This window comes from Indicator indicator, unplaced genomic scaffold (genome assembly GCF_027791375.1).
Source record: "Indicator indicator isolate 239-I01 unplaced genomic scaffold, UM_Iind_1.1 iindUn_scaffold_310, whole genome shotgun sequence".
NCBI lineage: Eukaryota > Metazoa > Chordata > Aves > Piciformes > Indicatoridae > Indicator > Indicator indicator.
In genome coordinates, this window is record NW_026539353.1 from 1 (window position 1) to 21,400 (window position 21,400).

General features: G+C 52.8%; 1 protein-coding gene across 1 annotated transcript; it reads right to left on the reverse strand.

Annotated features, from left to right (window-relative positions):
* Nucleotides 1-9,512: 9,512 nt before the first annotated feature.
* Nucleotides 9,513-20,543, reverse strand: LOC128980576 (electroneutral sodium bicarbonate exchanger 1-like). Its single transcript, XM_054399040.1, has 21 exons — nt 20,496-20,543; nt 20,025-20,103; nt 19,282-19,417; nt 18,901-19,061; nt 18,514-18,634; nt 17,990-18,175; nt 17,576-17,663; nt 17,172-17,318; nt 16,914-17,005; nt 16,392-16,491; nt 16,114-16,247; nt 15,481-15,726; nt 15,285-15,390; nt 14,933-15,094; nt 14,207-14,320; nt 13,689-13,850; nt 13,054-13,305; nt 12,640-12,708; nt 11,936-12,109; nt 11,702-11,836; nt 9,513-10,028 (listed from the first exon to the last, which is right to left on the reverse strand). The coding sequence occupies exons 1-21, from the start codon at nt 20,541-20,543 to the stop codon at nt 9,513-9,515; spliced, it is 3,228 nt and encodes a 1,075-aa protein (XP_054255015.1).
* Nucleotides 20,544-21,400: the final 857 nt, after the last annotated feature.

Here is a 21,400-nt window from a genome sequence, read left to right on the forward strand (position 1 = left end):
TACACAGGCGCAGAGGACTGATAAGCTACTTAGCATACGAAGCCGGAATAGGTGGGTTTCAGTGATAAGAATGTATAGGCATTTGATGAATATGCATGCTTTCAGTGTATAAATCCGGGATGGCTTGCTCCCTTGGGTATGCACGCTTTGGAGGAAGGATTCCCCCGTGCATCTTGCTCAATAAACATACCTACTTTATAACTTTCGAGTTATAGAGTCCTTTTCCGTACGTCACTATAATTGATAGATCGTTAGCACAAGGACTATTGGAGCCTTGTATGTCCCCTCATAATACCCCAATATTACCTGTTAAGAAACCAGATGGAACTTACAGGCTAGTTCAGGATCAGAGGGCGGTGAACCAAAGAACTCTCACTCGATTTCCAGTGGTGGCAAATCCATATACCTTATTGAGCAAATTATCTCCAGAGCATATTTGGTATAGTGTGATAGATTTAAAGGATGCTTTTTGGGCTTGTCCGTTAAAAAGGGAAAGTAGGGATTATTTTGCATTTGAATGGGAAAATATAGACACTCGGAGAACTCAACAATTGAGATGGACAGGACTACCTCAGGGCTTTACTGAGTCCCCTAATCTCTTTGGGCAAGATCTGGAACAGGTGTTGCAGGATTTTGAGGTAGACCCTGAAGTGACTCTTTTGCAGTATGTGGATGATTTATTGTTAGCAGGAAAAGAACAAGAATAAGTGAGAAAGGCAAGTATTAGGCTATTGAATTTTCTCAGCCTTAAAGGATTAAAGGTTTCAAAATCAAACCTGCAGTTTGCTGAAGAGAAGGTAAAATATTTGCGTCACTGGCTAGACAAGGGAGAAAAATTATGAGATCCTCAATGAATACAGGGGATACTGGACTTGCCACCACCAAAACCCAAAAGGCAAATTTGACAACTTTTGGGATTATTAGGGTATTGTAGACAATGGATTGAGAATTATAGTAAAAAGGTAAAATTTTTATATGAGAAATTAACTAAGGATGGGTTGCTGAAGTGGAGCCGAGAGGACGGTATGAAGCTGGAAATTTAAAAATCTGACCTCGTTGAAGCCCCGGTATTAAGTTTACCAGATGTAAGGAAACCTTTCTTTTTACATGTTAATACAGAGGAAGGAACTGCTTATGGGGTTTTAACTCAAGACTGGGCAGGACATAAGAAACCCGTAGGCTATCATTCAAAGTTGTTAGACCCCGTTAGTAGAGGGTGGCCTACCTGCTTACAAGCTGCGGTATCCACTGCTCTGTTAACAGAAGAAGCTAAAAAGGTTACCTTGGGGGAGGAACTGATAGTATACACACCCCATGATCTTAGGGGAATACTGAACCAGAAGGCCAATCAGTGGTTAACTGATAGCAGGCTCTTGAAATATGAGAGAATTTTGATACATTCACCTAAATTAACATTACAAACCACTGAGGCATTAAATCCTGCTCAATTCCTATATGGAGAACCTAATTCAGACCTGGCCCATGATTGCATTCGATTTGTAGAAAGACAAGCTAAGGTAAGGGAAGACTTAGAAGAGGAAGAATTGCCTGAGGGAGAAAAGCTGTTTATAGATGGGTCCTCACGAGTAGTAGAAGGAAAGCGAAAATCAGGATATGCAATCATAAATGGGAAAACATCTCAGGTAGTGGAGTCAGGACCCCTATGTAAACAATGGTCAGATCAAGCTTGTGAATTATATGCGTTACTAAGGGCATTACAATTATTAAAGAATCAGGTGGGAACTGTGTATACAGACTCAAAATATGCCTATGGAGTAGTGCACACTTTTGGGAAAATATGGGGAGAGGGCTTTTAAATAGCCAGGGAAAAGGACTGGTGCATGAAACGCTTATAAAAGAAATTCTGTTGGCTTTAAGGGGACCTAAACAGATAGCAGTGGTCCATATAAAAGGACATCAGAAGGGGATAGCTGAAACAATTAAAGGAAATAACCCAGCTGATGAAGAAGCAAAAAGAGCAGCCCTATTGAACATAGGTGTAAACCCCATAAGTCCAAATACTGTGGTTAGTTTTACACAGAAGGAAAAAGAAAAGTTATCCCAGATGGGAGCCGTGGAACAAGAAGGTAGATGGATTCTACCCGATGGAAGGGAGGTAATACCAAAAGGCCTGGCTAGGGGAATTATAGAAAAATTACATACTCAAACCCATTGGGGAATACAAGCCCTAGTGGACCAGTTTGAATCTAAATATGCCTGTGTGGGGATATATGGGACAGCAAAGAAAATGATAGAGGGTTGTTTAGCCTGTCAGCGGGTTAATAAGAGACAGCTAAGGGAACGAGTATTAGGAGGAAGAGAATGGGCAAAAAGACCCTTTGAGAGGATACAGGTAGATTTTGCTGACTTACCTAAGGTTGGGAGATATCAACATCTATTGGTACTGGTAGACCACCTAACCCACTTTGTGGAAGCATTTCCTGTGGCAAGAGTTAATGCTAGAACAGTAGTAAAAATATTAGAGGAGATCATACTTCGCTATGGGTTAATAGTAACTATAGATTCAGACAGAGGATCCCATTTTACATCCAGAATAATAAGGTAAGTGATGGATGCTCTAGGGATTAAGTGGGAATACCATACTCTGTGGCACCCCCAAAGCTCTGGAAAGGTGGAGCGCATGAATGGGGAAATAAAGAAGCACCTTACAAAATTAATGATGGAAACAAAAATGAGTTGGGTGTAGTGTTTACCATTAGCCTTATTATGTATTCGGACTCAACCCAGAATGGATGTTGGGGTGTCCCCTTTTGAAACGCTGTATGGGATGCCCTGTGATTTTGAAATCCCATTAGAACATCCGAAGGTGAAAGACAAAATTTTACAAGAATTTATAATAAGCTTAAGGAATAGGAGACAAGAACTGAGGAAAAAGGGAATGGTAGCTCAGAGACCACCTCTTGACCTAGCAGCCCATACCATCCAACCTGGGGATACAGTATTAATCAAAGTTTGGAAGGAATCCACATTAACTCCCAAATGGGAAGGCCCTTTTCTTGTATTACTCACAACAGATTCTGCCGTTCATAAAGACGAAAAAGGATGGACTCGCATCAGTAGGGTGAAGGGACCAATACGTCCTGAAAAGTGAAAAGTTACTGCTAGTGACGACCCTCTGAAGCTGAAATTCTCTAAGGCCTGAACCTGAATGAACCTGACACAATTAACAGCTACTGAGGAGTACAGACGTGAGAGTCACCACTATCGTCGAGTACTACTTCCACTAATAGTTGATTTTATAGGGGAAGTGGTAAATCCCCCTTTTTGGGCTCAAGAAATTATAATAACTGTCAATGAGTTCCTTGTAAATAGTTACCAGTTTATGAGAAATAGGCATGTTTATAGAAAACTGAAGCAGAATTGTGATTGTGGTGAGGAAAATTGTAGTTATTGGGTAAAATTTTATTGTGGTAGATGTAAATGTGTGTATTGGATAAATAGGGTATTTGTTATCACAAAGGGTGTATGTTCGAATTGTTGGGATCAGTATTAGCTTGAAACATTGGAACAGCATGCAGTGAGGGTGTTTGAATCACACTGGAGTAATCAACAAGGGGTTCCTGAGGGAAGTGTAGCAAGAAATTGGGCCTATGTAGTGGAAACCAGAGAAAATCGAAATTTGGTAATATATGCTTGGGAACTGCAGAGGTTAGTAACTCACGTTAAAGGAATTAGAGGTTCGTGGATATTGGACAAGTGTTGTCATAATTTAACAAGTTTGGAGATAGGAAAAGAAGTAAGTGAGGAAGAGTGGGAACAATCCAAAGTATCCAGAACACCTAACCGCCTTTTGGAACAAGTAGAAAAAAGGTTCTGACGATTACAACTAAAAGGTCCCCGAAGAATATCTACTGCTGCCGAGAAGAATTTATACCCTGCTGCTCCCTGCTTAAGGAGTAGGCGATGGGAAGGCAGAGAGATATATCAGTGTGGAGACCTAGCATGAGCCTTGCGAGGGGTATTCTAATAGGTCTATTACTGGACACTGTGGTAACCAATGATTTACATTGGCCTTTTAAATGGACCCTATCTTGATGGGATGATTCTCAAACAGCAAAGTCTATAACAACATCTGGAGCACCTAGCTTTGAAATAACTAATTGCGATCTATTAAAGCCAGCCTTGGGTTCAGACTGTGATTCAGGAAGAGAGTATGGATGGGGAGCTATGAATTTGCAAACAGCCTACTTTTGTCCAGGCTCAAATCCAGGGAAAAGTTATTGCAACTTGCCAGGATATTATTATTGTTGATATTGGGGCTGTGAAACACTAACAACTGGATGGAAGACGCAGGGTAAAGATAAGCATCTTACTGTAGAATGGAGACCAGCTGGATGTCAAGCTCCTAGGTATGACTATAGTGGAGGAGTCAATAAACAGGGGAGTTGTAGACACCTAAGGGTAAACGTCACAAAGCCTGAAGATCCAAGTTGGCTACAAGGTCGAACATGGGGAGTCAGGTTGAGAGAACCAGGAACTGACAGGGAAGGCCTAATATTAATAAAAAAGGAGGTAGTCACTCCTTCCCAAGCTGTAGGATCTAATCAGGTACTGACAGGAAAAATTGGAGATAGAAATGATACCAGGAAAATTATAAATTCCACAATTGTTCCCTTTTTTTGGGGGGGGAAAGTACAAGAGCATATTCTGATCCATTGTGGGAAATTATACAGGTCTCCTATGTTGCTCTAAACAATACTGATCCTAACAAAACTGAACATTGTTGGTTATGTTATGATGTGAGACCTCCATTTTCTGAGGCTGTGGGAATGAATGAGACGTATCAAAAAAGCAACCTTACCAGCCCACCTGAATGTAATTGGAATAATAATGCGAAAAAGGGAATATGGTACAGCAAGTCAAGGGCCAAGGTAAATGTTTAGAACAAATACCCTGTAAGATAAAAAAGAACCTATGTATAGGAAAAGGCAGACAGAAGCTGCACCCATCATGGGCTATAGCCCCAAATGGGACTAAGTGGATCTGCTCTAAGACTGGACTAACCCCATGTGTGTCAAATACGACCTTGACAAAAGAACAAGAATATTGTACATTAGTAATGATCTTACCAAGAGTTTTGTATCACAGTGAGGAGACTATGTTTGTATATTGGGAAAATAGTGATCATAAATTCACCAAGAGGGAACCTATTACTGCAATTACCATTGCTACATTAATGGGGTTAGGCATCGCCGGGATGGGGACAGGTGCAGCTTCCTTAATCCAACAAAAACAAGGGTTATCATCCCTTAGAGCAGCAGTGGATGAAGATTTAGAACGAATAGAGAAATCAATTTCATGTTTAGACAAGTCATTAACATCACTATCAGAAGTGGCTTTACAGAACAGACGAGGATTAGACGTATTGTTTTTACAAGCGGGAGGCTTCTGTGCTGCTTTGGGGGAGGAATGCTGTTTTTATGCTGATCATATTGGAGTAGTAAGAGATTCATTGGCTAAGGTGCGAGAATGTGGAGGATTGGCTGGTTGATCAAGGTCACGTTGCTGGGTGAGCAGAGGTCGGCAAGGAACGGAACACAGCTGGCTTAAGCCAATCAAGGGCAAGGACAGTGTGTCCTTGAACTGCTGACATGATACTTAGTCACAGGTGGGAGGGCTTGGCTTTCAGCCCTTATCCAATAAACTGTCATGGTTCTGCATAGAGATTGTTATTGTATCTGAGCTATCCTATATAAACACCTGGATGTTCAATAAAGTTTGAAGCTTGCTTATTAATCATATTGATTGTTGTCCAAGTCTTCCCTCACTGCAACAAATGGCGCCCGAACAAGGGACCCTGGCCCCGAGCCACGGTGCAGTGCGACTTTCGGCCCTGGAGCAGCACAGGAGGTGAAAGAGCGACAAGGAGGCTCCGCACCTTGGAGGCACCTACAGAGGTGATCCAGCCACGACTACGCTGCCGAAGCCCCGGAAAAGAGCTGCAACAGCGCTGACGGTAAAACGGAGAGGCAAGCGGCGTCTGACTTAAGTGCTTTTTAGAAAAGCGGCGCGTTCAGGGAATTGATTTAGCTAAGGATTTAGCAAACTAGGGGATCAGATTTGGGAAGCTGTTCTAAATGAGGACAAAACAGCTAAAAAATTGGCAAAACCATGGCGGCCTGTAATTAATTGTTGGAAACAATATGCAGCAGAACGAAAGGCAGCTTTTGCAGCAAAATCACATTTAGGAGCTCCACCCGCGGCTCCATCTGCGGCCGCAAGAGACAATGATTGCCCTATAGCCCCTGCCTTCCGTAATTTATATTTACCTCCGGAAACGTTATCAACTACGACAGTCCCCTAAGCCACAACGGCCTCTCAGACCACATGTGTAGGAGCAGGTTCTCAGCTCTCCGCCGAGCGCACTATCCCATCTTCTCCTCCGAGTGAGGAGTTTCCTCCACCTCCAAGGGAGGAAGATTTAACCAGGGATTCCGCCTACGGAGGGCTTCCATCCCTGTCAATGCGAGAGGCAGTACGGGTGGCCCGTGAAGGACACCAGTTCTGGTAAACCTTGGCTGGGTAAGCGTTGTCGGCAGGAGACAGGGAGGCAGCGGGAACTATTATGGAAACTGCTTTCCCAGTCGTGTTCACTCCAAATCCTGGGGGGGGATTGCAAGCCGCTCTAACAACGCTTGATTGGAAGTGGCTTGCTCAGTTGCGTTCCACAGTCAATGAGTGTGGCATCCACGGAGAGCCCACTCAACAAAAGTTAAATCATCTCTGGGGCAGCAATATTTTACTCCCGGCAGACACCAAGAGTATTACAGCCTGGAGACCCACTTTTTGGGATAACTGTAGACAATTGCAGAGGCCTTGGAACATATGTCCCATGTGCCTACAGGGCCGCAAGCTATGTTAGTAGAAGCGGTAAGGGAACTGGGAGCTAGCATGAGGGAACAGGCGCGGTCTATGCAGGGGCAAGTACTAGCCGCCCTTGCTCCACTCCAACCGCCTGTCAGTCGCTCGTCAGTCCCTAGCCATGCTACCTCGAGACCAAGATGTTTCCGCTGTGGGACGCCTGAACACATCCATTGCGAGTGCCGCGCTGGAGCCGTGTGGTGTCGTCAGTGTAAGACAGACACCCCCAGTGACTCTGCTTGCCGACAGGGTCAAGTGCAGTCGGGAAACGGGAAGTCGAGCGTGAAGAGCCGCCACGCGGCGACACAAATGTCTGCTCCCAACCCATCGGCATTTTCGGCTCAGGTGCCGAACTCTGGCCCGCTACAACGGAAGCCTCGGCATGGACTTGGCAACCGCAGTAGAATGTGTACTTTTGGATAATTGCCCTCAACGGATATTAACGGACATTAAGGGCCTCATTATGATTGATGGGACCCCCGTGGGAGCACTTTTAATCGGGCGTTCATCTGCTAGTATGTTGGGTCTTACTGTGTTAACAGGACTAATTGGCGCGGATTTTCAAGGGATTATCCAAATAATGGCACAAACATCGTTTCCAACGTTCTTCGTGGGTTCCTAGCCGTTGGGTTCGTCCAGCCCCAGGCCTAACTTCAAGCCTTAGCAGTCAACCTGAGGACCAAGCTGAAGCACCTTCTGAGGAAGATGGCGACGACTGAAAGGAAGAGCCGTGGTCGTTGCAATTTGAGTACAGTATGATCTTGATCTTGCTGTTAAAACTGATAAGCCCAGCTAGCTCAGTCAGTAGAGCATGGGCTAACCTAACAGGGAACCAGGACTTTTGTCTGAGTATGCAATCGGTAATCATTTTATTGTTCTGTCTCCCCACTGGTGGATGCTGTGGTGTTTCTTTTAATATTTGTTGTAGTTAAGGTTTTATGGTAGGGATAATAAATGAGTACTTATGCTATGTATTTAGTATAAGGTATGTTAAGTAATAAGTATAATAAAATATAAGCAATTATTATTCATCTTGTTACAGAGAGTGAAAGTCAATATATTTTAACGTTATGCTTCGCTTCACAATAGAGCTGCTATAGATTTTTGTTGTTGGCACAAGGTCATGGCTGTGAAGATGTTGAAGGAATGTGTTGTTTTAATCTATCAGACAATAGTGAGTCTATACATGTTAAATGAAGGTGGCTCAAGGAGCACCCCAATAAGATTGACAAAAATGTTAATCCATTTGATAGTTGGATACAATTCTGGTTTGGTGCATTACCCAGTCGGTTGATGTCTTTAATTAAAGAAAGTTTACGCTTGTTAGGAATAATTTTGTTGATAGTTATAATTATACGTATTGCTTATATTTGTATTATTGGCCAAGTAAAGAAGGTGACCAATCAAGCCTTGTTGGTTAAAGAAAATGGGGGAATTGTGGAGGATTGGCTGGTTGATCAAGGTCACGTTGCTGGGTGAGCAGGAGTCGTCAAGGAACAGACCACAGCTGACTTAAGCCAATCAAGGGCAAGGACAGTGTGTCCTTGAACTGCTGACATGATACTTAGTCACAGGTGGGAGGGCTTGGCTTTCAGCCCTTATCCAATAAACTGTCATGGTTCTGCATAGAGATTGTTATTGTATCTGAGCTATCCTATATAAACACCTGGATGTTCAATAAAGTTTGAAGCTTGCTTATTAATCATATTGATTGTTGTCCAAGTCTCCCCTCACTGCGACACGAGAAGGTTTGGAAAAGAGGAAAAAAGAACGAGAAAATACTCAAGCTTGGTATGAAGGTTGGTTTAATCAATCCCCTTGGTTAACCACTTTATTATCCACTCTTATGGGACCACTGTTAATAATATTATCGGCATTGACTTTTGGTCCCTGTATAATTAATGTTAGTATCTTTTGTCAACCAAAGGATTGAGAAAGTGAATTTGATGGTGGTACGGGAATTAAATCCTATAGCCAAAGCAGATATTTCCCTAGAAGCAGCTTCAGAAGCCCTGTCCCGCTTCGAAAAGCAGTTGAAGGACAAGGAGGTATAATTTACCGATATAATTCACAAATAAAGGATACCTTGGAAAAAGAAAAAGGGGGAAATTGTAATAGATAAGTATGAGGTTATTTGTTGAATTATACAATTTTGAATAGTTAATGTGAAAAATAACTGTTTAGGGGACCTGATTGCATAGGATGGTTGTTTGCTTGCTTGTGAGAACCAGTTGAAAGGAGCTTGTTGTTGTAGCTACTTGACAGTAGACTTAAGAATAATATGTGCATGCTCAAGGTCCGGGGTCATGAAGAAAACGTCTTAGGCAGACTTCCAACCTTCATCCGAGGAGAGCCCAAGACGAGTCCCGTGACCCCTGGAGGATTGCCACGCATGTGTATAAAACCCCATCGGAAATACGGAGGGAGAGTGACAAGGTGTAGAACCAATGAAAAGCACAGAGCTGTGAAAGCCACCTAGAGCTTGCCCTATAAAAGGAACATTGTGTGTTTCTGATGTTCGCGAGCGGTTGGTTGAGCAGGAGGCTCCTCGGCTGCCCAGCGCTGCTTTTAATTATTTTACTCCAAAATAAAGTATCTTCATTCTTAGAATCATAGTGTGTGAGGATTATTTATAACACTGGCCGTAACCGACGCCACGGGGCCGCGCACGACCGACTTGGGCCGTGCCCAGCACCGCGCAGGCTCCGCGGGGCACGGAGCCCTTCCTGGCCGTAACCGCCGTGCCGTGCGGGGCCGCTGGGAGCAGCCCTGGCCGCCGCACACACGGACCGGAGCAGCTGTGCCGGGCACCACCCCGAGCCCGCAGCCTCTCTCCTCACCTGCCCCGGCCGGCTGCCGAGCCCCCTGCCTCGCCGGCGGCCGACCGGCCCGACGGGCGGAACTGGGCGGCAGGGCCGTGGCGGACACAGGAGGGCGGCAGTGGCAGGGCACAGGTGGGCAGCATGGCAGAAGAGCAGCAGGGCCGAGCGGGCTCTGCTCCCTTCCTGCAAGCCTCTCGGGGTTTTGGCCTCCCCTCCTGTTTGAAGAGCTGAAGCAGTCTCCTCCCCCCCGACAGTCTCCGTGCCACGGGGGCAACGCTCAAGCTGCACTTTGCAACCCCCCATCCGTCTGATTTTTGTCCCTGCCTGGGGACAAGCCCGTGGCAGGAGGGTTCATGCACTCATCTTCATGCACCCATCCCAGATGGGCACAGGGCACTTCACGCAGACACCAACAGCCTGGAGCCAGGCTGAGCACAGAGCAAGGTGGAGGGCTGCAAGAGGACCTTCTCTGCTGCCTTGTCCTGCCAGGCTCCACAGCCACCCCACTGAGTGATGTGTGCCTGGACTGACAGCACAGCACAACCATCCCCCAGGACATGAAGAGAGCACAAGAACCATCTCTGCCTAACAGCTTCTTCCTGCAAAGCAGCAGGGAAATGGGGAGGAGGAGAAGGACTCTTCCTGCTTTCCTGCCAGCTGGTCCCACCATGCCAGGGAAGAGACTTTGCAAGGACAGAGGTGAAGCTTATAGCAAACCACTTTATAAGCAATAGAGTTCATCAGCAAGAGTCCATAACAACAGAGTTCCTAACAACAGAGTTCCTAACAACAGAACAGTGCTCTCTTGCAGGGAGCACTGAGTGCAGGGCTGGAGCCTGTCACATTCTCACTCCTCTCCTTCAAAGGTTTGGGGCCTGCCAGCTGCTTCAGATGTTCCTGAGCAGTTCTCAGACTGCTTTTGGGGGTTGTGCTGGCAGCCTTCTACACAGTGGTTTCCAGCCTCTCAGGAATGATGGCAGGAGCAGCCCTGCAAGAGCTATTATCCATGTGTTGGTGAGGGGAATTGCTGGCTTCAAGGGCATCAGCAGCCTTGGCAAGAGGAACAGGGAACCTGCAGAATCAAAGCTCAGCATAAGCATGGGAGGCTTGGCTGGAGGAGGAGTTTTGAGAGGCCAGCCTGAGAGCTGCAGAGCAACAGCTCCATGGAGTGGCTCTTCCTGGTGCTTAGCCCTGGGCTGGGCTCCTAAGCCACAGCTGGCACAGATCCTGCCTGCAGCTCCTCAGATTTCAGAAGGAGGATCTGCAGCTACTGTCAGGCACCTGGTGATGCAAGTTTTGGGGTGCAACATGAGTTCTGGTCAGGGCCAGAGCCCTGCCAGCCCCTCCTGCAGCCTTGCCCACACACTTGATTTTCCCACCACTGTGACTACTGTTTCCTGTGGGATGCTCAACCCCAAAGATGCAAGTGGAGGAACCCACACCAGACACCTTCCAGCTAATCTTGCTGGGGCTCCTGGCCCTTGCTGGGGCTTTACCTGTCCCTGCTTTGCTCTGCGGGATCCCAGCTGCCGGTGTTCCCCAGCTCCAGCTGAACTGAATTGGCACCAGCAGCTTCCAGCCTTTCCTGCCATAAAAGGGGACAAATCAAGTTGTCTGTCTTGGATTGGAGCAGAGAGCAGCTCAGGAGCCAGGAACACCACTGCCTGCTGCCCTCTGCTTCTGAGCCGTGGCAGCTTCCGCTGGCAGTGCAGCAGGGAGCAGAGCTCACTGCCAGCATCTGGGGAGGGTTCAATGCACTGTCCTGGGCAAAGGATAATCATCACCTTGATGAGAAATGACTGACTGAGAAAAGTCTGCCAGGGGTCAGCTGACTGCTAACTCAAGACAAGAAGGGGTTGAAGCGGGATCCAGGCCATTAGGATGGGTTCCTTTTGAGTGCTGATGGTCCCCCAGCAGTTCAAGAGAAGCTGTGCCAGAAACAGGCAACCTCCCAGCCTGAGGGAGATGGCCAGCCCCGAGCACCCAGCAGGCCTTACCTCCTCTTGCTGGCCTTCCTTTGTGGCACTGTCCCCCTTCTTGCTGCTCTCTGGCAGAAGGTCATCCAGCAAGCTGAGCTCCCGCTTGGAGAAGCAGAATTCCATCGCTTTCCGCACCAAGACCAGAGCCAAATCCTTCACAAAGGAGAGGGGAGAGAGGGTGAGTCCAGAGCTGAGCCTTCCAGCCCCCTGCAGCGCTGCAGACAGCCCCTGCTGAGCAGCAGCAGCTCTTACCAGCATGGGGAAGATGATGGCAGCAGGGGACATCTTGATGGCGCAGAGCAGGCCGAGGCAGAGCACCTGGATGAAGGTGAAGAAGTGCACCTTGCGCAGGGGAACGTGCCGCAGGTAGATGAAGTCCGGCTGGTGCTTGCCTGGCATCAACACCAGCAGCAAGCGCTTGAAGAACTGCAAAGGGACAGGCCAAGAGTTGCCAGCTGAGCACTGCAGCAGCTTTCTGGTCCTGCTGAGACCTGGAGGGGCTTTGCAGCATCTTGCTTGAAAGGAGAAGTCCTGGAGCCCACTCTGAACGTCGCTCCTGGGGGCAGCAGCCACTTTCCCTGCGCTCCACCTACCAACCAGCTTGGCCACAAGAGCTGCCCCCGACCTGCCCTTCCTCCAGGCTCTTCTCTTCTCAGCCTTTCCTGCCCACTGAGTGCCCAGCAAGGGTTGCCAGCAGCAGTGGGAATTGCCTGCCCTTGGCACTGACCTCCCCCATTTTCACCTAAGCAAAGCCTGGCCTGCCCTACCCCCTGAGCTGAGCACGCTGAGGAAGGTGCCTGCTGCTCCCAGCCCAAGAGCTCTCCTGGGCCCCACCGATGTCTCCCTCACCCCAAATGCTTTCCGAGAGACTTTGCCACGGCCCTGCTTTCGCCTCGCTGGCAGGCAGGGGCGGCAGCAGGGAGCAGCCGTGCTGCAGGCTGGTGCAGAGGCAGTACCTCAAGTCCTCGGAGCGACGACACGCCCATGTAGAGGAAGATGCCGTAAAGCACAGGCATGGGGATGAGCTGCAAAGGAGAAGGCAATGCTCAGTGGCTGACGTGGCACTGGCAGGGGCACCGCTCTGCCCCGCGGGCACTGCCCACAGCTGCCTGACCCCCAGCAGGGGTGGCCCAGATGGACGGCTGGAAAGCAAAGCCCTCGGCGCTGCTCGCTTGCCTCCAGCGCACCCCAGTGGGGGCCGAAGGGCTGCAAAGCAGAGGCCGAGCTGGTTCCCCCCTCAGGGCAAGCCCCCGGGTGTGGGATCTCCTGCTCCTCTGCTCCACAGCTCCTGGGGGCTGCAGAGGCTGGGATGTGTGTGTGTGAGTGCCACGAAGCTGGTGCTGGTCGGGGGGTAGACTCTGCCCTCTCACCTTTAACACCGAGGTCAGGAAGACAGAGCAGCCCATGAGCACAAAGACCATCAAGCCAGTGAGTCTCTGCTCTCGCACCCCCAGGAACTTGGGCTGCTCTCCTGGAGCTGAGTCGGTAGACTCCACTTTGAGGCTGTTCACGTGGGTGATGGACAGCACAGTGGCAGCCACAAACCAGGGCAGGCCCAGCAGGGAGCACACCCCGAGCAGCACGGCCACCATGAAGAGGTCCAGGTGGTAGCCACATCCTTTCTGCAAGGAAGGCAGCAAGAGAAGGCACAGAGCATCCCTCAGCACCAGAGCAAGGGCAGCCTCACAAGTCAGACTCCAGCCCTGCCTGAGCCATTCCTGGCAGCACAGCAGAAGGCTTCCTCCCCTCAGCTGCTGCCACCACTTCACAAGCAAAGCTCATTTCTAGCCTGCCCTCAGCTCCATGTGCTGCTTGCAGCAGACTGCTCCTCTGAACTGCCCTGTGCTTTGCTCCCTGGGGCACCACTGCTGCAGGAGAGCATCCTGCCACCCAACCTGACGCTGTCTGCAGCCAGTGCCTTCACAAAGCCTTTGCAAGAGGAGCTTCTTCCTCTCTCTGCAGCCCGGAGCAGGTCAGGACGGGGTCATCTCTTGCAGCCTCTTACCTTCAGCTTGTGGTCCTTCCTGTTGACGATAGCAACCGTGATGTGCTGGTCCATGAAGACCAGGATGGTGCAGAGCAGAGCTGGCAGGAGCGCAGCGAACACTGTCCACAAAGGGTTGGGTCCTATGGGGCTGATGAACCACCCGCGGTCGTCTCTGGTCAGCTGCAGCAAAGCACAGGCCTCAGCAGCAGCTCTCAGCCCAGACACTTCCCTGCCTTGCATTTTGCCTCTCCCCCGTGAGGCAGAGCGTCTGTAAGCCTTGGCTTCATGTGACCCTCTCTCCTCGGGCTCCAGCAGTGCCAGTGGCCTCTCTGCAGGCACCTGGGGATACTTCTCCTAGAGGTGCCCAGCTCTGGGGCTGGCTTCTCATTTCCAGAAAGAAACCAAGCCCTTGGAGGCAAAAGAGGAGATGGGCAGAGCACCAGCATCTCCTGCAGGCTCAGCCCCAGCCTGCCCTGCCATCCCCTCGAGGCACCCCCGAGGGCTGAAGCCAGTTCCAAGCCAAGCAGCCTCATTACCTTTATCACACTGGGCACCTGGAGCTTGGGCGAGGGGATCCCAACCAGGAAGTCGATCAGCACCATGGTGACCACGGTGAGGAAAACAGCAAAGTCACTGATGATGGAGCGGACCTAGGGGAGAAGAACAGAGCTGAGAGAGGCACTGCAAAGGGGCCACACCATGGCATGGAGAAGCTGGGACCATCAGCACCACCGAGGCTAGGGCAGCAAAGCCCCCACCCGGCACCTGCAGCCTCATCCCTTGCTTAGGGCCTGTGGCTGTGAGAGCCAGGGGCAGACAAGGAGAGAGCTGAATGAAGTGGGAAAGGGCTGTTTGTATTCAAGCCTTTGACAGATCTATTGGCAACTAAGGGACAGCTGTCTGCCCCTACAGCCACAAGGGGATGAGGCTCTGCAGCTTTATTCCTTCCTCAGAGGAAGCAGTTTGAGGTCTTTCTAGGGCTGCTCCGTGTATGAAAGAACCTAGCCCCTGAGCAGGCAATGCACTGGGAGTAAACCAAGGCTAAGAGTGGAAGGCCCAATTTCCCCCCGCCCAAGAGAAAAGAAAGAACCCAGAAGGGGCCCTGGGGCAGGTGGGAGATGCTGTGAGCAGTTGGCATCCACGGAAGGCAGCGGAGGGAGTCCGAGGTGGTGCAGAGCTTCGGCTTCCAGGTCGGCGTTTCCCAGCTTGACCAAGCGGTGGTGGGAAGTGCTTTGGGAAATGAGTGTGGAGACTGTTGCTACTTTGGTGGTGAAGAAAGGGCTGCTCCTCAGGTTCTTCAGGAAGCTGGCCAGGGCAAAGGTGGAGAAGAGGAGGATGCAGCACCACAAGAAGACATTAGGCGTGTAGGGGCCATGGGGCCCACAGGCAGGGCCTTGAAACTCTCCCCGCAGACGCTGACACTCCTGGGGAGACAGAGAGGCAGGACACAAAGGCAGTGAAGGTGTGGCAAGGGCACACTGGGTAAGGAGGGGGTGAGGAGGATCTGGCACCAGCACACTTGGCAGCCCATCCCCAGCTGAAGGGCTCTGCCTTTGGCACCCTGGGGATGCCCCCTGGCCGCGGCACGAGGGAGCAGTGGCTCGGGGCACTTACAGTCACCGTGAGGTTGTGCCAGGCGATGCCAGACACGTTGACCTTGGTGCTCTCCCAGAAACGCAGGGTTTGGTTGCTGGGCTGGGCTGGTGCCACACACTTGCAGCTGGCAGGAGAGAAGCCCAGAGAGGGGTGAGGAAAAGGCAGCCCTGAGCTGGTGCCCAGAGGCAGCAGCCTTTAGGAGGGCACCACTCACCTGTAGGTGGTGAGGGAGTCGAGGGCGCTGGGCGTGTGCACAGGGTAGGTGAGTCGCAGGGCACTCAGCTTCTCCAGAGCCTCGTAGATGAAGATGAGGCAGATGAGGGAGGCGTAGGTCTCCTCGGTGAAGCGAGTGATGTAGCGCACCAGGGAGCTGGCGTCGGTCACCACCAGCACCAGGGAGAGGAAGGTGGTCCAGAGCCCGATGCACGCCCGCAGGGACAGATAGGAGAGCGCCTGGTCCCTGGGGAAGCAAAGCCAGCTGGGAAGGGGGAGAGGCCAGCAAGGGGCTGCCAGCTCTGCCTTCCCTGGGGACCCCTGGGAGCAGTTGAGGAGCATGGCCAGGCTGGGGGTGGGAAAGGAACTGCCACAGACAGCCTTGGGGCTGCAGTGTGGGCTGTGGACAGGAGGAGAGGCCAAGGGGTTATCAGCACTTAGCAGTGGTCTCGGTTAAGGCCCTGTGGGCTAACGGAGGTCAGGTCCCTGTTGTGGGAGGTGGTCTCACATCACTCTCATGCCCTAACACCAACACTGGCTGGGTTTGTGCCCAGGCAGTGCCAAAGCATCTTTCCTTCATCCCTGTCCCCTCCTGCAGACTCTGCCAGCCCCTGGCTGTGGCAGCCAGCCTTACTTGCAGAACTGGTAGATGATCTTCTCAAAGACAAGGACGGGTCCGGTGCTGCCAAGGATGGTGAGAGGCTGCCCAGCAAAGAGGCAATAGACCACGCCGGACAGGCAGGCACCCATCAGGGACTCCATGGCACTCTGCCCGGGGGAGAGAGGCAGCAGGCAGTAAAGAAATCATCCAGGGCAAACCCAAACCCCAGAGCAAAGCGACGTGACTGCAGCAGGGACTTGTGCCCGCGGCTGGGCCCCTCCCCATGCCAGCCAGCAGAGAGAGCTGCTCACTAGGTAGCCTTCGGTCGCCTCCCCCAGCAGGCCGCCGAAGGTGATGACAGGGGACATGCAGGCACAGTAGAGGAAGAGGACGGACGCCAGACACTGCAAGCTGAAGGCATCCCGAAAGTCGCTCCAGAACCAGGGCGCTTTGCGCTTCACGTCCTGGATGAAACCTCCACAGAGCCTGGAGGGAAGAAGAGCTCCTGAGTGTGCTGCGGGGAGGGCTGTGCAGCTCTCTGCTGCACAAGGGCAGCCACAAGCACGGAGGAACCTGCAGTGCTGAAAAGCAGAAGTCTGCTGGAGCCTGCTTTATCCCCAGCAGGAGAAATGGAGGCACACAGGAAAGCTCCCGCAGCAAAAGCAGACCTGAGGCGAGAGCCCCTCCCCTCTGCCTGGAGCAGTCTCTGCCTGCAGCAGCAGAGCTCTCCCTGCAGGGCTTTACCCCTCTGCCCCCAGCCCCAGTCAAGCAGCTGCAGGCTCACGTTTCCGAGGCCACCAGACCCAAGCCCACACAGGTGAAGCTCACATCACCTTCCTGTGCACTCCAGCTCAGGCCCAGCGTGTCTCGCCGGCTCGCTCGGCGCAGCGCTGCCCTCCACAGCTCCTGGCACCTTCCTTTTCTCCTGGGAAAATGGGAGCAAGGTACAGATGCCCACCTGTCACCATTCCTCCTGCTCTGGCCCTGCGACTGACGGAGGGGGGCCCTGAGAGCCTGGCCCCCTGAGCACATGCCCAGCCGTGCTGCCATGCTGCCCATGCCCCTCACGCCTCCCTCCCTGCAGCGCCCACCTGGGGAGGGACCTTTTCCGGGGGCTTGATCCGGATGGAGGGATCCCACTGGCCTGCTGGCAAGACCTTCACCCGCTCCAGGAACTCCTCCAGGCCAGCCACCAGGTCACCTGGCTTCTTGCCTTTGTAGGCAACTGCTTGGAAAACCTGCCAGCAGGAGGCAAGCTGCTGAGAGGACAGCCCACCTTGGATGCCCTCTCCAGGCCAATAATCTCCTGGCTAGATGCAGGAGAATGCTCCCCAGCATTCCTGCTGGGAACGGCAGGCACATTTCCCCCAGATCAAACTTCTCTCCAGTGTGGGAGGTGGAATCATCTCCTGCACAAGGTCCCCATCCCCAATGGCACACCACAGCCTTTTGCTTAAGGGCAGAGGTGACCCAGAGCTCCCTCATCTCCTGGTACCTCATCCATCATGAGAGTAGCCATGGCCCTGCCGACCTCATGGTACTGCTGGGCTCTTCCTGCTGGTCCCAGCAAAACAAAGAGGAACCTGGGCAAGAAAAGCAAAATGAGAAAGAAGAAGGTGTCCTTGCTCAAGAGCACCCAGGAAAGCCCTGGGAGCTGCCAGCCCAGAGTATGGCTGGAGTGGGGACACACAGGCAAGGAATCTGAAGTCCATCAGAATCAATCCCAAGTTTAAGTTGGGGGCCAAGTGCCACTGAGATGGGCTGGTGGCTATCAAAGCTCCATCAGGGAAGGGAGACACAAAGCAAGGAGCTGTGGGGGGGCCTCTTGGGAGGCCCAAGTGATGCATGCAGTTGGATGTTGTGGTGTGGGGCTCTTGGGAAAGCCAAGCTGTGTGCTTCTCCCTCAGACCTGGTTGGGATGGGCACTTCGGTCAGCCCCGGGAGGAGGACAGCCTGGGCCAGGCGGACAAAGGCCAGGAGGGGCTGCTGAAGGGCCCCCAGCTCCCCTACGAGCAGGCTGCAGGCTTCAGCCCCGCTGGGAATTCTCTTCAGCAAGCGCAGCTCCGCCTGGGCACAAGAAGCAATTCTCAGGCAGCTGCCCCAAGAGCAAAGCCCTGGGTGCTCTGCAGCCCACCCTGGCACCACCCTTGCCAGAGCCAACCTGGCCTTGAAGGCAGAAGAAAGCTGCAGGGGTCTCACCTTGCTTAAAGCCCTTGTGGAGCTCTCCTGCTTCCCCCCACCTTCAGCCCCAGCAGCGTCTGCAGAAGGCCGAGGGCTGAGTGCTGCCACTGGCAGGGAAAGAAAGGCACTCAGAGAGGTGGACAGGCTGCAGCTGCTCTGCCAGGACAAGCCTGATGGGGCCCAAGCCCTGCAGAAGCCTTCAGCTGCTGCCAGACCCTGCAGCACTGCTCACCTCGTGCCACAGCCCTGGGCAGGCAGCTCTTCCTCTCCTTGCTGATCCGATGCTGATGCTGCAGCAGAAGCACTTCTCGCACTCTTGCCAGCGCCTCCTCATCAAGCCCGGAGCTGTGTCCCTGCTGGCACAGGATGGCATCTGGCAGAGGGAAGAAGCCATCAGAGCAGAACCCCCCAGTGCCAACCCTTTCTAAGAGCAACCTGCCAAGCCCTGAGCCCTGCTTCTTTTTGGCTGGAGAGTGTTCTGCAGGTGCTTCTCCAGCTCTACATCCAAGGCACAACTGCAAAGCACAGCAGGACTCCTGGGAAAGGCTCTGCCATTGGGGTGGGGTTTGACTGGGGAGGGAAGGGCACCAGAGGCAGCTGAGTTTGGCCACTGCCAGGGGGACACAGAACCCAGGGTACCTGCAATCTCTTCCATGCCACTGGCCCCAATGTCCAGCAGCACTGTGCCACTGCTGATGAAGCTCCTCAGCTGCAAGAGGCTGGGCAGGGACAGTGTGGCCACGTAGGGCTTGCTCCAGCGCTCGCCACCGTCTTCCACGTCCTCCTCAAACCTGAACCACCTGCAGACAGGGGATGTGATCAGCCCCAGGGATGGGAAAAGTGCCCCCAGCTTTGGGAGCCCTTGGAGAGAGCTGTGGGGTAGCAAGAGAAGAAGGCTCCTGGCAGCAGCAGCAGCAGCAGCAGCTGTGACAGCTTAGCATGCCACAGGGAGGAAAGAAGAGCTCTGAGTGCTGCTGGCCCAGGGCTCCTCTGCCACCGCTGCCAGCAGCAGGGATTTACCTTGCTGCATCCTTCCACTCAGCAGCTTCCCCCTCTGCCACGCAGATCTCAGCCAGCTGGCAGAAGAGTTTGTGGGGAGCATGCTGCTCGTCCTCCTGGCTCCCAAGGATGGCCTGCACCCGCTGGGGTGGACTGGCTGTGGGCAGAAGACAAAGCTCTGTCCTGTCAGCCTGCCTGACTCAGCTCTGTCCTGCTCACGTGCCAGTGACCATCAGCTCAGCACCAGCTCAGCCAGAAATGCTGGGCTGGCTCCTGTCCCCTGGACTCCTCTGTCCAGGCTTGCACACAGCCATGGAGCAGGGGAAGCATCTGCTCCCCCTCTGCCTCAGGGTGGGCAGCTTTCCATTGTGCATGGAAGTGCCTTAAAGCCCCACCTGAGCAAAGCCTGGCAAAAGGAGGCCTTGCCAAATCCCTCTGGAGGGCAGCAAGCCCCACCAGGAGCTGCTTGCAGAAGCCCCCAGGTGCATACAGCCCCAGGGAGCTCAGGGCACACCACGGTGGCACTCACCCTGCCTGCCACAGCTGGGGGATTGGCTTCTCAGCAGCCGCCCCCTCCCCACGTGCTGGGTACGGTGGCCTGCAAAGGAAGAGTCACTTGCAGTGCTCCTGGTGCTGCACAGATGGGGGAGGCAGTGGCACTGCTCAGCCAGAGCAGCCCTTCCCAGGAGGAAGCACCACCCTGGTGCCACGGGAAAAGGTGCTGGGCTGGTGGCTCCTGTCCCAGGCTCTCAGGGCAGACTTACTTTCCAGCTCATCCTCATAGTGAATGCTGGCAGTGCTGCTCCATTTTCCCTGGTCAATCACTGCCTCTTCGTCGTATTCCTGCTCAGCAAGGAGAAGAGGGCAAAGTTGTGCAGGGGTCCTTCACCTGCCCCACCCCTGTGCCCACAGAAGTCCACATGTCCAATGTGAAGCCCCCTGGCACAACTTAAACCCATTCCCTCTCATCCTATCTCTGATTCTGTGGCAGAAGAGACCAACAGCAGCCTCACTCCAAGCTCCTCCCAGGGAGCTGTAGGGAGGTTTGACTTGCAGGAGGTTTTCCTTCCCATTCGCTCCTTGCTCTGAGCAGCGAGGCTGAGGCAGAGCAGAGCAAAGCATCAGCTCCTGCCCACCCCTCTGCCCTCTGGGGAAATGCCTCTGGGATTTGGGGGAGAGCTTTCCTGTGTCTGTGGGGGATGCTTGGCCCCTGGGCAGAGCCCCAGCCACACTACCAGTAAGTCCTTCAGGGAGGCCATTTGGTCTCCTCCGTTCTCATCCATCGTCGCCTCGCTGGCTGGCTTGGGAGAGAATTGCACCTTGAGAGCAATCAAGGGGCCAGATTCCCCCAGCACACCAGAGCAGTCCTCACGGAGAGGAGCTGAAGCTCAGGTGGCTCCCAGGGAGCACCAACACCATGGAAGCAGAGATGCCCCATGGTGACCTCATAATCTGGGCAGCGAGCAGCGAGGGGCTGGGCAGGCATGGGGCGAGCTGCTGCCTGCCCCCAGCACCAAGGGCTGCCCACAAGGCAGGGGGGCTGGGGCAGGGCCAATCCCTGTGCCCACACAGCGCTGCCAGCCTGGCCTGTGTGCGGCTGCCCAGGCAGCCAGGCCAGGGGCAGAGCCTGGCACAGCCTGGGGGGCTGTGTGGGCATGTGCTGGGCTGGCACTGCTGCCTCTGTTCTTCCCCCCCAGAGCAGCCCCAAACAGGCACAAAGTTGCACAGGAAAGATGTTGTCAGGCCTGGTCTGGGCCTGAAGGGCACAGCCAAGCCTGGAACCATCCTTCCCCCACAGCAGAGGAGGAAGCTGAGTGGGAAGGGAAGAGGGAAGAGCTGGGCTGGCTGCCAGCTGGAACAGAGTAAGGTGACAGAGTGATGGGAAGGAGATACCCAAAGATTACAAATATCCTCTCCACTCCTGGAGCCCTCTGGACCTGCTGGAGGTCCTCTCCATGGTCTCTCAAAGGCAGAAGCCTCAGCCCATGACCCAGCAGCTGTGGTGCTGAGGCACAAGGCTTAGTGGTGACCTGGCAGTGCTGGATCTCGCCTGCACTTGCTTTGAAAGGTTTATTCCCAACCCAAACACTCCTCTGAGTCCAGGACACAGATCCTTGCCACGCACAGAGGCACAGACACA